This window comes from Cetorhinus maximus, chromosome 19 (assembly GCF_964194155.1).
Source record: "Cetorhinus maximus chromosome 19, sCetMax3.hap1.1, whole genome shotgun sequence".
Taxonomy (NCBI): Eukaryota; Metazoa; Chordata; class Chondrichthyes; order Lamniformes; family Cetorhinidae; genus Cetorhinus; species Cetorhinus maximus.
This window is the reverse complement of record NC_135897.1, coordinates 67438059-67454728: the sequence shown is the minus strand read 5'-3', so window position 1 is coordinate 67454728 and position 16670 is coordinate 67438059. Positions and strand designations below refer to the sequence as shown.

The window sequence follows — 16670 nt, the reverse complement described above, 5'->3', positions numbered from 1 at the left end:
TTTGGGAAGCCAGCAAGAGGGAGAAACCTACTTGACCCCGTCCTCAACAACCTACCTAGGGTCACAGATGCATCTGTCCATGACAGTATTGATAGGAATGACCACCACACAGCCCTTGTGGAGATGCCTTCACATTAAGGATACTCTCCAGCGTATTGTGTGGCACCAGCATCGTGCTAAATGGGATTGATTTCGAACAGATCAAGCAACTCAAAACTGGGCATCCATGAGATGCTGTGACCAATCAGTAGCAGCAGAATTGCATGCAACCACAATCTACAAACTAATGGCCCGGCATAACCCCCACTCTACCACTACCATCAAGCCAGGAGATCAACTCTGCTTCAATGAAGAGTGTAGGAGGGCATGCCAGGAGCAGCACCAGGCATACCTAGAGATGGGGTGCCAACCTGGTGAAGCTACAACACAGGACTACTTGTGCCAAACAGCATAAGCGGCAAGTGATAGACAGAACTAAGCAATCCCACAACCAACGAATCAGATCTAAGCTCTGCAATTCTGTCACATCCAGATAAATGGTGGTGGACAATTAAGCAACTCACTGGAGGAGGAGGCTCCACAAATACGCTCATCATCAATGATGGGGGATCCCAGAACATCAGTGCAAAAGAGAAGTCTGAAGCATTTGCAACCATCCTCAGTCAAAAGTGCCAAGTGATTGATCCATCTCGACCTCCTCTGGAGGTCCCCAGCATCACAGATGCCAGTCTTCGGCCAATTTGATTCACTCCAAGTGATATCAAGAAACGGCTGAAGGAACTGGACACTGCAAAGGCTATGGGCCCTGACAATATTCCGGCAATAGCACTGAAGACTTGTGCTCCAGAACTTGCAGTGCCCCTAGTCAAGCTGTTCCAGTACAGCTACAACACTGGCATCCACCTGGCAATGTGGAAAATTTCCCAGGTATGTTCTGTACACATAAAGCAGAACAAATTCAACCTGCCCAATTACCACTCCATCAGTCTACTCTAGATCATCAGCAGAGTGATGGAAGGGGTCATCGACAGTGCTATCAAGCAGACCTTATGCAGAAATAACCTGCTCACTGACGCTCTGTTTGGGTCCCACCAGACCTATTCAGTCCCTGACCACATTACAGCCTTGGACCAAACTGGACAAAAGAGCTGAACTCAATAGGTGAGGTGAGACTAACTGCCCTTGACATCAAGGCAGCATTTGATTCAGTGTAGCATCAAGGAGCCCTAGCAAAACTGGAGTCAATGGGAATCATGGCGAAACTCTCCAATGGTTGGAGTCATACCTAGCACAAAGGAAGATGATTGTGGTTGTTGGAGGTCAATCATCTGCTCCAGGACATCACTGCAGGAGTCCTTCAGGGCTGTGTCCTAGGCCCAACCATCTTCAGCTGCTTCATAAATGACTTCCCACTATCATAAGCTCAGGATTGGTGATGTTCGCTGATGTTTGCACCATGTTCAGCACCATTCATAACTTCTCAGATACTGAAATAGTCCATGTCCATATGCAGCAAGACCTGGACAACATTCAAGCTTGGGCTAATAAGTGGAAAGTTACATTCATGCCATACAAGTGCCAGGCAATGACCATCTCCAAAAAGAGAGAACCTAACCATCTCTCCTTGACATTCAACAGTATTACCATCACTGAATCCCCCACTATCAACATCCAGAGGGTTACCATTGACCAGAAAACAAACCAGACCAGCCATGTAAATACTGTGACTACAAGAGCAGGTCAGAGGCTAAGAATCCTGCGGCAAGTAACTCCCCTCGTGACTCCCCAAAGCCTGTCCACCATCTACAAGGCACAAGTCAGGAGTGCGATGGAATAACCTCCATTTGTCTGGATGAGAGCAGCTCCAACAACACTCAAGGACAAAGCTGCCTGCTTGATTGGCCTCCCATCCGCCAGCTTCAACATTCACTCCTCCCACCACCGAGGCACAGTGGCAGCAGTGTGTACCATCTACAAGATGCACTGCAGCAATTCACCAAGGCTCCCTCAGCAGCACCTTCCAAACCCACGACTGCTACCATCTAGAAGGACAAGGGCAGCAGGTACTTGGGAACAGCACCACCTAGAAGTTCCCCTCCAAGCCAATCACCATCCTGACTTGGAAATATATTGTTGTTCCTTCACTGTCGCTGGGTCAAAATCCTGGAACCCTCACTCTAACAGCACTGTGAATGCACCTACACCACATGGACTGCAGCAGTACAAGAAGGCAGCTCACCACCACCTTCTCGAGGGCACTTAGGGGTGGGAAATAAATGCTGGCCTAGCCAGAAATGCCCATATTCCGTGAAACAAATGATAATAAGAGTAGGTCTTAAGTTCATTTTTGTTAAGTTGATTAATGGTTTAATAAATTGAAGCATAGCAGAGCATCTCAGTCCCATCAAATACACAATCTATGCCATGTGGGGACTCCAGGGGTCTTCTAGTGCCATCGCTTCATCATGCAGGAAGTGTTGTCAGCTGGTGGAACTTGAGCTCCACATTTCGGATCTTGAGCAGCAGCTGGTGTCAGTGCAATGCATCTATGCTTTCTTTAATCAAGCAGTGATACTCTGTCAGGGCAGGGTTGTAGAGATGAAAATAGCAGCAATAAAATCACCGTTCTTCATGATTTTCTGCCATGAACAAAAGAGTGTCACAAATAAAGTCTAGCTTCCCTGGCTCCATCTACCCCAGCCACACCAGCTCCACCATTCCTCTTCCCCAGCTCCTCTACCCACACCCACCCCCCATCAGTTCCACCCACCTTCTTTCCCCCCTTCCAAATCAGCTCACCAGGCTCCACTTCACACCTCCCCTCCCCTCCTCCATCTCAGCAGTATTGGAAACAGACTGTGTTATCACACCTCATCAAGTGCTGTTTCTGATATTGGCGGGACTGAGAATGGGAAGGTTGGGGGTGGGGGGGGCGGAGTGGTGAGGGTGGGGGCAGCAGATAGAGGAGCCGGGTGACCTTGATACCTGAGCAACAGATGCTGGCCATTGGGATGTTTAGGGAAAGTCAAAGGCCAGAGAGAATTGTCAAAAAACTTTCCCATGCCTGTCCCTCTCTCTCTCTCTTCCTCTCTCTCAGGATCTGTCTCCCTCTCTCCCTCTCCCTGAGTCCCTTTCCCCTTCTCACTTAGCCACGGTATTTAAAACTTTTTAAAACTGTTATTACAGCTTTCGATATATTAAAGGTTTATAACAGTTTTTAAAAGTGTCATAACTGTTTTAAAATATTTAAAATTATAGTTCAAAGAAGGCTAACCTTAGGGGATATTTCTTTAGCCGTGATGTCACTAGTGGGGAGGGCATGATTTCACCAGCAATGTGCAGCACTGGAAACCCTCACGCTTTGTCCCAATGCTAGGCCCTGCTGCAGTAAGAAGAGAAAGATCCCAGTGCGGGTTACAAACCAGCGATGTATAGTGCAATTCCTTCTGATTGATTACAATGGTTTTGGCGTTATTCTAGTTGTTTTATTCATGCATGACAGGTTACACATAACTAGTGGACCATTACCATTGGACCATTACTCTTTTATTTCTCTCCTGCTCTCACTTTATTTCTTTTATTAATTGCTGATTGGCTAATATCTTAACTACCACCATAAGCCATGTTAATAATCCCTGTGTTATCAATTTCTTCATGAGGTCTTTATATCTCTTAATTTCTGGCTTCCTATATAAATTATAAAATCATTTTCTCTGTTTTGATTACTGAAGTCAAATATCATTGCTATGTTCGTATGATATACATGGAATGCTCTTAGCAACTATATTTCCCATTCAATTATCTAACGCCTTTCTAAATTACTTTTTCATTTTAATTACCTATTTGCACATTATTTCAAAACAAAATAAAACCAAAATCAAAAATAAATTGCCCCTTAATGGTTTGTGGCCCTGAGCTGGGCTCCTCCCAACTTGACCTCCTGTCTCTTGATAATGTGATGGAAGAATGAGTGTGAGTGAGTGAGTGAACCTGGAGACTGAGAGTAAACCAGACAGACACACACACACACACACACACACCCTCTTCATCCTCCTACCTCCCCCCAAAAACTTATCCACACACCGAGCCAGGGGAGGAGGGAAAACCAGGCTGAAAGGCAACCCACTTCTGACCTCCATTTTTGCATGAATTCCACTAAGGCCAGCTCAGAGGGTGCACCATCAGAGGCAAACACAAGATCGATGTTAGATAAACCCAACTTGGTAGCTCAGCCCCAGCAGCTTCCTCTTCCCTGTTGGCCTGGACTTGGGGCCTGGTCTGTCTCTCTCTGTCTAGCTCTGCTTTTTAAGCAAAAATGTAAAAGAGGTTTTATTAGTTAGCCCTGTTGACTGGCATTTAAAATGGTCATTCTTATTGATTGCTTATTTTTTTAAAATTATCAATTTACTGCTTTGATATTGATTATTTTTGATCAGCAAGTTGTTTATGGTTTCTTCATAATTTAACTTTTTTTTTAAAATACATGTTTGATGTTTTGCCAAGCCAGATCTCAGGCAGTTGCTTCTTGCTGAAGGGGATTGAGAGGCTCACAGGAAGTCTGATTACTTTTTGGAGGGCTGGCAGTAGAAGAAACAGGAAGTGTTGGAAATGCCCAGAACATCTGGTGGCATCCGTGCAAGGAGAAACTGGGGTCAGTGACCCTTCATAAGAGCCAATGCAGGTTGTGGACCTGAAGCCACAGATGCTGCCTGGCCTGGTGATTATTTCCAGCAATTTCTGTTTACGAGCAGAATATTGCCATTGGCGAGCAGGGGTGGGCCCGACATGCTGAAGCATAAAATGACATGCGATCAAGTCGAGAGTGCGTCCCGACGTCATTGCGCATCATTTCGATCTTTCGTTCGGCGGACACGCGCCGGAGGCAGCTGCACACCCATCGAACCAGCAACAGCCTATTAAGGGCATTAAAAAAGTACTTAAAGTTGTTACGAATGCTACCCGTCCAACCTTAATGTTGACGGGCAGGCGAAGAGCCCAAGCAGCCTTCACGTTTTTCAGGAAACCTCATCCACGGGCAGGATGAGGTTTCCTGAAGGTTTTATAAAATAATTAAATAAATTTTCCAAACTTCACAAACATGTCCCAGCTCACGTGACACTATCACATGAGGGGACATGTTGAAATAAATTTTTACTTAATTTGTTGAAAACTTTCATAATCCATTCAATCTCCCTGAGGCAGCTCCGTGCCTCAGGGAGATTGCTGCACCCTTCCGCCCGCATGTGCGAAAGAGCACAGGCTCTGACTCTCCCTCCTCCCCCAGCCCGCACAGGCAGCACTGAGTGCTACCGGCCGCGTGTTACACTTGGCGCGCCTTAATTGGCCCGCCCGCGTAAAATGGCGGGACGCAGCTGATCAAGGGCAATGATCAGCTCTGCTCCCGCTCCCGCCCAGCCCACCTGCCATAGGAAAGATTCTCCCCTATATTTCAGATATCAAGCAGCTGCCGTACTTTGCTCTCTTATTTACGCTCCATGCTCGGCATTTGTAAGTGTGGTTAGTTTCAATTTAAAATGAGAAAATATTTATCATTCAATGCAAAGTGCAATTTTTCTGTTAACAAAACCCACTCGTGGATAGAAATGGCACATTATTGCAGGTGAATTAGTTGGTGATAATTTGCTGGAAGGTTTTGCCATTTTTAAACTTGGAAGTTAAACTAGGAGTCAAGCACAAATAGAATTAGTTCAAGATATTCTCATTTGAGCATGAGGTTGATGTTTGTAGTGATTGTGAGGTTCAAGTCTTTTGGATGTTGCCGTCTGGATATTGCATAGGGCCAGGTTCAAAGAAGCAGAGCTGCTTGAATAATATTAACAACTAACTTGTGTGTAATTGTCTGACAAAGCCATGGTTGTAAAGTGTATCATACTGAAACCTGAGCTTTTGATGGGCTCCATATATAGAGGATAATAGAGTATAAAGACCAAGAAGTTTTGCTAAATCAATATGAAGCAGTTCAACCCCATTGTGATTATGGTTCCCAATTCTGGGCACCCGAAGGATATGAGGGGCAGGGTCAAATGGGGTTGGGGAGGGCATAAGGGACCCTGGAACAGGAGAATCCCTCTCCCTGGTCCTGCTCACCATCATTTTCCAATCCTCTCAAGATACAGGGCACATGCCAAATGACAAGAGCACTATTAATGTTGTACCATTGTTTAAAAAGCGAGGACGGTACTGCCTGAGTAATTATAAGCCAGTCAGCCTACATTCAGTGGTTGGTAAGTTATTGGAAACATTCTGAAGTGCTGTATAAATTGTCATTTAGAAAGGCATGGATTAACCACAGTCAGTCAGCATAGATTTGTTAAGGTAAGATTGTGTCGAACTAACTTAACTGAATTCTTGAGGAGGAAACAGGAAGCGCCGATGAGGATAATGTATTTTATGTAATCTACATTTTCACAAGGCTTTTGACCAGGTCCCACATGGCAGGCTGGTCAGAAACTGCAAAGCTCATAGGACCCAAGCAACAATGTCTCTAATTTTTTGTTTGGAATGTGGGTGAATTGTTTAAATGCGAAGCCCATTTAAATCTTATTATGCAGACACACACTGCTGTAACATAAAGGGGCCAACTTGTGCGGGGACTTTTGAGTTCCTCATTAAATTCCACGAACACAAGCCTTGGACATGTGGTTAATGTGCATTACTCTACATCAGTGTTTAAGGGTGCTGGATATTAATTTTTCTCAACAGTAAATGAAATGAATTACCGGACGCATCACTGTCTCTAGCTTTGTGGATCTTTTAATACATAAAGGACAATCTAATAGTTACCTACCAAACATAAAGTTATTGAGCAATTCAAGTTATTGAGACTTTCTCCATAAAAAATAGGAGCTAACACCAGTTGGTTACTGCCTTCATGTATGTGGAGGCTGCAGTACTATTCTGACATGGGATCATCTACTTTCATCAATAGAAGTTCCAACTAATCCCTTACAGTAGACCATTCCTGTAGTTGGCCAGTGGTGAGGGCCTGTGACAGCAGCAATAATTACAAATCCGGGATTTTCCAGCCCCACCATGGCGGGTCCCGCCACGGGGATGCGGTGGCCCAGCGACAAGTCCATTGACTTTTGGCGGGGCCGGACGATGTCGGTGGCAGATGGGGCCAGAAAATCCTGCGCTAAGTCTCAAGTATGATCTGACAACTGATGGAATATGTAGTCCATGTAAAATTCATGACCTATTTAACCAAGTTATTACAGTTCCTGGTAACCAAATCTAAAACTGGCATTTCAGAGCCATCACCCTAATGTAAACACCGATCACGTGTGGTAGTGGTGATGAAAACAAAGAATGAGCAGAAAAAACTAAGATGGTAGCCACTGTTCCAATCAGCATCTTTGCATGCAAGAATACTTGTGTGAATATGATAGCAAGATCCAGGAATCAAGTTCCCCAGCTGGGAGAATGAGCAGAATGACAAAGTAGGGACAGCAAGATCAGTCTGATATGATTGTTTGTTTGTCTCATACCTTCACACACGAATATTTATGCTGAGTCTATTAGAAGGGAAGAGCACAAAACATTCTTTCAATGTTAGGCAACAGCTAATTTGCAAATTTTATTCATAGCTAGTCAACACTGCATTCTTTAACTGTAAGCATGAATTACCGAAACACTGAGCTACTTCCTTGCTCTCAGTTCATAATGATCTACAGCTGACTGATACAGTTACCCATATTGTGGCAGAATATTGTTAAAATGTTTTAAAGCTGGTTTTGATTTCTTACACCTAAATTCGATGGTATTAAACAACCTAACAAATGACTCAGAAAGTAGCGCTTGCCATTTTTCACATATACCCTGCATGCTCATACAGTTGAGGATACAAGTCAATGATCCCATGTCAAAATAGTACTGCAGGCTCCATATATGTGAAGGCAATAATGTAATTGGCGTCAGCTTCTATTTTTTTCCCTTAGGAGAACAGTGAATAAGTTTTGGAAGGATTATCAGGCTGATTATCAATCTGTTGAACTATGTCACAAATGTCTATTCCGGGGAGCTGTACTTGAATCCTGAGTTTCTGGCTCAGAGACAGGGGTGCTACCTGTTGAGACACGAGACCTCCCTATCCCAGAGTGATATCTGACTCACTACTTATACTGCTTCTGATTCATTTCTCATGTTGTTAATTGCAATAGAGGTTAAGTGTAAGAAAGCAAAAGGCAGCAGCTTTAAAATATTTTAATAAGGTTGTATAAATATCCTATAACAATATAAATAAAAAGCAACAGAGAGTAGTTAATTCCTGAAAGGTTGGGCAGTATCTTCTGCTCCCACCAGCAGTGGGAATTGTGGTGGGCGGGGGCACTGAAATTGGTGTGAACCAAAAAATCAGGCCCGACCCGCTCGAGCATAAAATGACACATGTTGATGTCGGGTGAGCGTCCCGACGTCAATGCGCCATCACACAATATTTCGGTCGGCGGGTGCGCGCTGGAGTTGGCAGCACGCCCGCTGACAACTGAAAGGCCTGTTAAGGCCATTAAAGTATCAATTGACTGACATTTTTCGCTGCCCATCCAACCTTATGGTTGGCGGGCAGGCGAAAAGACCAAGCGGCCGGCCTTTGCACTTTTAGGAAACCTCACCCATGGGCGGAATGAAGTTCCCTCAAAGCAAATAAAAATAAACTAAAAATTTTAAAATTGAATTAATAAAATGTCCCTGCTCATGTGACAGAGTCACATGAGGGGACATGTTTTATAAAATTTTTAATTAATTTATTTTTTATTCTTCATATGCCTGAGGCAGCTCTGTGCCTCAGGGAGATTATCAAGCGCGCACTGACGCGCATGCGCGAAGTTCACGCTCACCCCGCTCGCCCTCCTCCCCTTGCCCGCACAGGCAGCGCTGAGCGCTGCCACTCATGTTTCACACTGGGCGGGCCTTAATTGCCCCAACAAGGGCAAGATTCTACCCTCAGTTTCCCGATGGCAAGAAAACATGTTGGAATTTTGTTCTCCCAGCTTTCAAGGCAGGTTAAAGGCAGGTCAAGCTTCGAGGCTGCAGGGAACCCTGCCTTGGTTATTGCTCTAATATGAATGAGAAAAAGAAGTGCTTGTCGTCAGTTGGCACACGTCCAGGAGGAGCAGAGGCATGAGCTGCAAGAGGGAGTGGGGCTCCAGGATGTCCAAGATGGTCCCAAAGAGGGGCAAATGTAACGAAGACCAGTGGCCCAACCACAATATATTGAAGGCACTGCTCATATATGAAAATGAGTGAAAGGCATCTTCACTTCTCTAGGGATGTGGCAGCTCTTATTTGCTAGTTTCTGCATGAAGAACTGAGGCTGCAAGGACTTGGAGGGAATGCCATGCCAGTGGCATTGAATGTCACCACCGCACTGAACTTCTTTGCCATTGGGCTCTTCCAGGTGTCCACTGGGGCCTTTGTGGCAGCTCCCAATCGGCAACACAAAAATGCATACAGCAGGTCATGGATGCCCCATGAGCTGGAGCTCATCATTATGTCCAGTTCCACATGGATGCTGACAGCCAGGCTACCAGAGCAGTGGGATTCGCAACAATATCTGGTTTCCCACAAGTGCCGATGCCATCGCCTGCACACATGTAGCTTTAAGAGCTACCTGGCAGATTCCACCTGCTGGTCATGTGTGACATCCCTGTGCATTTTAACCCTTACTCCTCCTGTTGCCCTTATGAGAGTGTGAGTTTGCAGTGAGTAGTTGGTACATTTATCCTGGTGGAGTGCAGCAGATCATTCTTTCTTTTCCTGCACTGCAGGCCAGTCGTTTTTTTTGGATCCCAAGGGCGCGAACCACCCCAGCGACCTCCTCGCAGGCTGCTATGGTAAGGTGGGAGGGCCTCCTGCTCCCATCCCTTGGAAACAGCACCTCCCACCTTTCCTGGATGTCCTGGAGGGGGCTTTCCAGGGAGGTATCGCTGAACCGTGGGGATGAAGGCTGCTTTCTTCTCTTTGACATCTTTGCTCACTCAGGTCTGGAGCTCCTGCACTGCATTGAGTGCATGGCTGTCCAGGAGCCATTTATATATGGTGCCTGGATCCTCAACACCATGAGGTAACGGCGGGTGGGCAACTTCCTGCCTGCCCCACCACAAGATCTACTGTGCTACTTGCAGATGCATAACTAATAAGCTGAACGACGGAAGATCATGCGTACTCAGCCTTGCCACCCAGCAGGAATCACTCCGACTTCCCTGCCTACCACCGGACTTAGACTTCAGAGTGAAAGATTCCACCCATGAATTCTGTTTCCCTTTCCACATATGTTGGCAGAACTGCTGAGTATTTCTTTTTTCTGCTTAATTTCAGATTTCCATTGTCCACAGCATTGTGTTTTTGTAGTAGGAAATTCTTGTTGGTCTGGTTTTACAATAAGTACTGCTGTTCTCGTAAGTGGGTGTGAACTGAAGAAACTGGGACAACAATAACAAAGGAACTGAAATGATTGTGCATTTCACTGATGAATACATTTGATGCGTTGATTTGAAGCTACCTTCACTGAGCAAGAGACATTTCTATCCTATGAATGAATTGCTAAGAAAACAACACAATTGTCATTTTTCTCCATGACACAGCATTGGACAATCAAGTCCAAAAGATAAGAGGGGTTGGAAGCCTGCAGCTGCAGGTCACTGGACCTCCATGGTAATTTCATCAGGGAGCCACCCAGCTAAGATTCGGTAGAGGCATGTTTGGTCTCTCTATGCATACTTCCCTGATGCAGAGTGGAAGTGTAGTCCACCTGGGGGTCCAGGACAAGGTCAGGGCTGGGCCCTCACAACACTAGAGGCACATAAACCTTGCATCTTCGCTATCAAGGATGCTTGTGGATATGATAGCAAGATCCGGAAATTATGGTTCCCAGCCTAGGAAGATCAGCAAAATAATGCTGTAAGGCTTGCAAGATTAGCCCAGGACAATACCTGACTCGCTGCATCACCATGCAGAGCCCTTAAGAGAAATAACAGGCATCACTTTCTGAGTCATTTGTCATGTTGTCTATTAGCATCGAGTTTAGGTAATAAATCAAAATGTAACAGCTTTAAAACATTTTTAACAATATTCTAAGAATATCCTGTTACAATATGGATAATTATATTCGTCAATTGTAGACTGCTATTAACTGAGAACAAAGAAGTAGCTCAATGTTCGGGTAATTCACGCTGACAGTTAATGTATGCACTATTGGCTACCTAAAAATAAAACATGCAAACTAGCTGTCGCCTAACATTGAAAGAAGAACGTTTTTGTGCACTTTCCTTTCAGTAGTTTCACCCTAAATGTTCTTGTCAACATGGTCACCCTGAGAAGGGATTTCTCTCTCTGCTTGCCTGTTCTAGCAGCATCAGTTATAGGATGCATCACAGGGCAGTCCAATAATAGACAGGAGATGCTATGACCAGGATTGGCCTGGGAGCATGATCAATCCACAGCATCCAAGGAAGCTTTACCTTTGTCATTAGAGGATTAATAGTCAGTCTTCTGCCTACAATGAATTCAAATACAATGATAATATTATGTTAGAACAAGTTGATCGTTGTATCAGAGCAACCAGTGATATTAAATTCAAATCCTTCAAACCAAAACATGTTTGTATGTAAATTTTAAAATGAGCAAAGACATGCCTGTGCCTGGCAGGCAACAACCTCGCCCTTCCATAGTCTTAATTTAAGAAAGTATTTATTTCCTTATATCGGTATATTCTAAACCAGTGCTTCCCAAAATATTTTCCAGTATGATCTCATTTGAACAATTGAAAATTAACATGATCCCAGATGCCAACAAAAACAAAACAACAAAAAAGCAGCATATTCAGTATATAAAGAAAGTTCAAGCATTATAGATCATCATAAAATGATTATCTGTGTTTTCAAAGTACTTCGGAAAAATGTTAATATTTGATGTACTCATGTTGATTTCAACCAAGCTCTCAATATTCCCTGGTGACTCAGTGAAACTCAGTGAATCCACCCACCCCACCCCATCCCACCATACATACACCCACTCACATTGTAATCAGCACCTCTGTGCCTCACCCAACACATGTACACACACAGACGCGCACACACACAGACTCGCACACACACTTTGTAATCAGCACCTCCCCACCCCACCCAACACACAGACACACACACACACACACAAACATGCACACACACACACACTGTAATCAGCACCTCTCCACCCTGTCCCAACACACACATGCACACACACTAATCAGCGCCTCTCCATCTCACCTCAACACATACACACACACGCGCGTGCGCACGCATACACACACACACACACACTGTAATCAACCCCTCTCTCCCATCCCCACACACACTCTAACTAATCCATCACCAGCTTCCCCACCACCCCACACACAGATTTTAATAAACCCCTCCACTCTGTTACCTTACCAGGACATTTCCATTCCTTATGGCCCTGCCTTCTCTTTCATAATACACCATATCACCAGAATTAAAGTCGATCTCAGACTGTCTTATACAATGCCTTAGAGCTCTCTGAATTTTCTAAGAGACCTCAGACTTGATGAAAGTCCTCCCTGCATGTGAAGCATTCCAATGTGCGGAAAATATGGAGCTAATTGTAATTCCCTCTCGGGCAGGGGGCTATTGCTCAGCACAGAAGGTAATTTGGCATTCCTCACTGAGGCCAATTTATAAGGCCAATATATAACCCTCCAACCATCTGAAGCAGATTCTTTGCATGAACCGCCCATGCCAGTGCAGTTATCAATTTGCAGTTTGGTTGTTCGGCTAAGGTTTTACGTAGTGTTTCATCTATCACAGTGCGATTTCTTTCATAGAGCCCATTGTTGAAAGGATTTTCAGCTGTGGTATTCATGACCACAATGTTCATGTTTCACACATGTCCCTAAACTCATCATTAGCAAATTCCTCTCCATTATCAGTCAGAAACTTAGCCGATACCCAAAGTCCAGTCCCTATCCTTTTCTCCACGACTTTATCTACAATCGCCCTTTTGTCCTTGCCACGTGTTACTGTAGAAAGACTAAATTTGGTCACCATGTCTATAAAGTTTAAAATGAAAATTTTGCTGTCTTTGTCCCATAACTTTAGATTCATGACAACTACTTCATTAAAGTCATGTGTCAATGGAAGGCTTATAATAGGACGTGGTGGTGTCTGCTGATACTTTTTACATATTTTGCATTTTGCACTAATCTCTTCGATGAGCCTTGTATACTCCTCACCAACCACATCTGCAATCTTTCAGAGGATTTTTAATTCAGAGTGAGCAAATTGTCTGTGCAGCTTTAAGACCATTTTTTTCTTCCTGATTCTTGTCACCCGCTGCCATTAATACTTCCCTAACATTCTGATCAGAAACATCTGGTTTTAAGGGGAAACAATGCCATGACTAGATAAACTTCAGATCCACCTACTTTCTAAAAAACATGCTTAATCATGCTCCATGTCAATTTAATTTGTGCCTTACTCATGGAAAGCCTACTTAACAGCAACGGTAGAGACTTCATCAGTACTAACGAAATGCCTTAATCCTGCTATTTTGCATGGAATTACCACTCTTTTCAGTGACCTCAATCTGTCATTATACTCGAGCCTAAAACAAGTAGAACCTTTCATACTCCCTGACCTTACCTCAATCTTTACTACTGAGTTAATCTAGGTAACATTTTAAACAATCTGTTCTACACACTGTTGAGGTATCAAACACCACACAGAAAAATGAACCCATGATAAATACACTCATCACTGGACTAAAGGTTCTTGTGACTAGTACACTTCCTTCAGACTGATCATTATCATCTTCAGTATCCAAATTCTGTGTGTCATGCATTACTTCAAGAAACCTGCTGTTCTGCTTTTGGCAGTTCTTCACATAATGATATTTTGAGTCACACCTGTAGTACCTGTTGCCTGGTCCCCAGCATTTCTGCAGTTCATTCGCCTGCTCCAATCCTGTCTTTTGCACTGGCATCCAGATCTGAGAGCAGTTCTTTCATCCTTATTCCTATTGTCTGTAACTCTGCCTTTGTACTGTGGGCCTGTGTCCAGCATCTGGAAGATCTCAAAATGTCGGAATCACTGAGTCCCATTGACTCACAGGCTCCACACTGTCTCCACACCCTAGTGAAAGGAGATGGCTGCACAGTGGGAGACAGAAGCTGCATAACAGATGAAAGAATTTTAATTGATAGCAGCAGAAAATGGAAAGGCTGCTACCTACCCAACTCCATTGTGTACTGAATTCGTGGAACCAGATGTCTCTGATTACCGTGAACCTCCTGATGTCTCAGCCACTCTCCTGATGCTGTGGCAGTTCCAGTGCTCCCCTGCCACTTGAGTTTGCTTGAGTTTCAGCAGTGCACCCACTGGTCACTTAGTGACGGCTGCCTGCCACTCTTGCAGTGGGCCATACGGTCCTGAGCTCCCACTTCCGGGATCCCCCACCATCCATAATTGGACATTGAATGCAGAGGGGACCTGTTAATTGGCCATCTCCTGTAAAATTAGACCAGAGGTCACGCTACTGACAAGGGTGGGTTGCAGAACTGGAAATGATACCAACGTCAGGTTCCCAACACCCAAGGGGAAACTCAGCCTATAAATTTTATATAAAAATGTTTACATGGGATCCGTGGAATATTTTACAACATGGGATGGAGCCTCGGTAGCAAAAATGTTGAGAACTGTTGCGGTACCATGTGAAGAAATGACAATTAAACAAAGAGACTGTATCAATTTAATAACATTTGAATTGAGCTCCCGGTAAAATACATCTATTTATTCATAGAATACCACTGTCCAATTGTACAAAAATCACAGGGTTATTTTTGCCAGTATAGCATATCATAATAAAGTAGAAATGTGCTGAAACAACAGAAGCCTTATTATAAACAGCATTATAAATGTCATTGATGTTACTACTGTATTATAAATAAAGTCATCATTTAAATTTATTGCATAACTTGTACTGACTGTTCTTTAAACAGTGTTTCAGGAATTGAAAGAATATTACAAATATGCATCTGAATTTTTAAAAATTACGGGCCTGAATTTTATGGTTGAAATGATGGTGAAAGTATCAATATTTGCCATCATTACCCTGTAAAACTGACAGCAACTTCTGGTAGTCAAACATACGCAGCTAAACATAGAAATCCAGAAGTTGCAATCAATGATTACACACTTACCCACAAGGTGTGCTGTTGTACCATTCCTCAAAACAATTAGAAATCACTGAATTGACATGAACTTCCACTTCTTGTGGACTATTACTTTAAAAATCCTTGAAAAAGTTCTTGTTGAATGAGGGATAACTGGGTTTTTAATGTCATATTAAGTCATAATTATTAATGAACAGCCTCTCTGGTCCTGAAAAACTCCCTCTCTGACCCTGAAGAACGAATTTTATATCTGTAGAATGTCAAATTTCACCATTCTGTAATCAATATTCTGTATATTCTTTAAGAAATTCTTTTCTTTTTCGGGTTGTTTATAATATTTCAGCTTCTACCCTAATCCTTATTTCACTATCTATAAAATTATAAAAAGTAAATGATATAACCTGTTTGTTACTCCCTAGTATGCTGTCAGTGAGAATTCTTCAGTGGGATTGGCTGGGTAGCCTGCTTGATGACATCACTATTGCTGGACACCAGAGATCCCCAGTAGCTGCTGGCAGAATTAAATTAATGTGGAAAAGGTGAAATTCATAGCACAGAACTTGCTAGATCTTTCTGGGCAGTTTTCTTAAAGTTCAGTGGTGACCCACTTCATGCGGGTCACAAAATCTGGGCCAATAAATCAATATGACAAAAACCAGCAGGGGATAATTATTAACAAACCAAAGATTATTTGACTTTACAGATTAGGGATAGTGGCCTAGAATTTGGATTGCACTGCATTTGTTTCATGCCCATCCCCCCCCAATCAGACACACAACTGGCGGTAGTAAGTTCTCAAGAATTTTCTGTGGTCCCCATAACCACTTCAACCAGTGGATGCAGTTCAACTGCCAACCCCACAGCTTGCCTGTTTTCTGACACAAAGATGAATTTCAAAGTCCATTTTATGGCACTGCAATCTTGATTTATTTATATGCCAAATATATAAATGTGATTTCTTCCCAATAATTAAATACAGAAAATCTTACAAGCAAAAAACGTCATTAATCATAAAGTAATGTGACACCGGTGTGTAATCTAACAAGGAAACAGAGGGGGGTCAGTTTGTTCTTGTATCTATTTGTAGGTATGCGTTGCAATATACATTCAAAATATGCTTTGTTATCAGAGGAATTATAAAATCAGTTACAAAGGGCGCACAAAGATTATAATATAAAAATATTAGGCAAAAATTTATCTTCTTTCTACTACGATCTGAACTCCTGATTGCTCCAGGTTCAGCTTCTTTATCGCCATCTGTCCGTTTGTTGTGAACTGGTTCTGCTCTAACCTATACCAGAAAGAAATATTATGAAATACTGTACAAATTGGAAATAAGATAGCTAATCTACATCTACTCTTTATTGCCACATTCTACATCTCCTTATCTTTCTATCTGAAATACTTCTAACCAGCACAAGTGTTGATTAGGCCATTCAGCTCCTCAAACCTGTGCCACTATTCAATTAGATCATTGGCTGACCTG

At 43.3% G+C, this 16670-nt stretch overlaps 1 protein-coding gene across 1 annotated transcript in view; it reads right to left on the bottom strand.

Annotated features, from left to right (window-relative positions):
- Window positions 1–14754: 14754 nt before the first annotated feature.
- Window positions 14755–16670, bottom strand: part of LOC144694081 (NACHT, LRR and PYD domains-containing protein 12-like) — a 45780-nt gene continuing 43864 nt past the window's right edge. Inside the window, exon 9 of the mRNA XM_078564441.1 lies at window positions 14755–16475. Coding sequence (XP_078420567.1) covers window positions 16379–16475 — 97 coding nt within the window. The 3' untranslated portion in view covers window positions 14755–16378. The remainder of the gene's footprint in view (window positions 16476–16670) is intronic.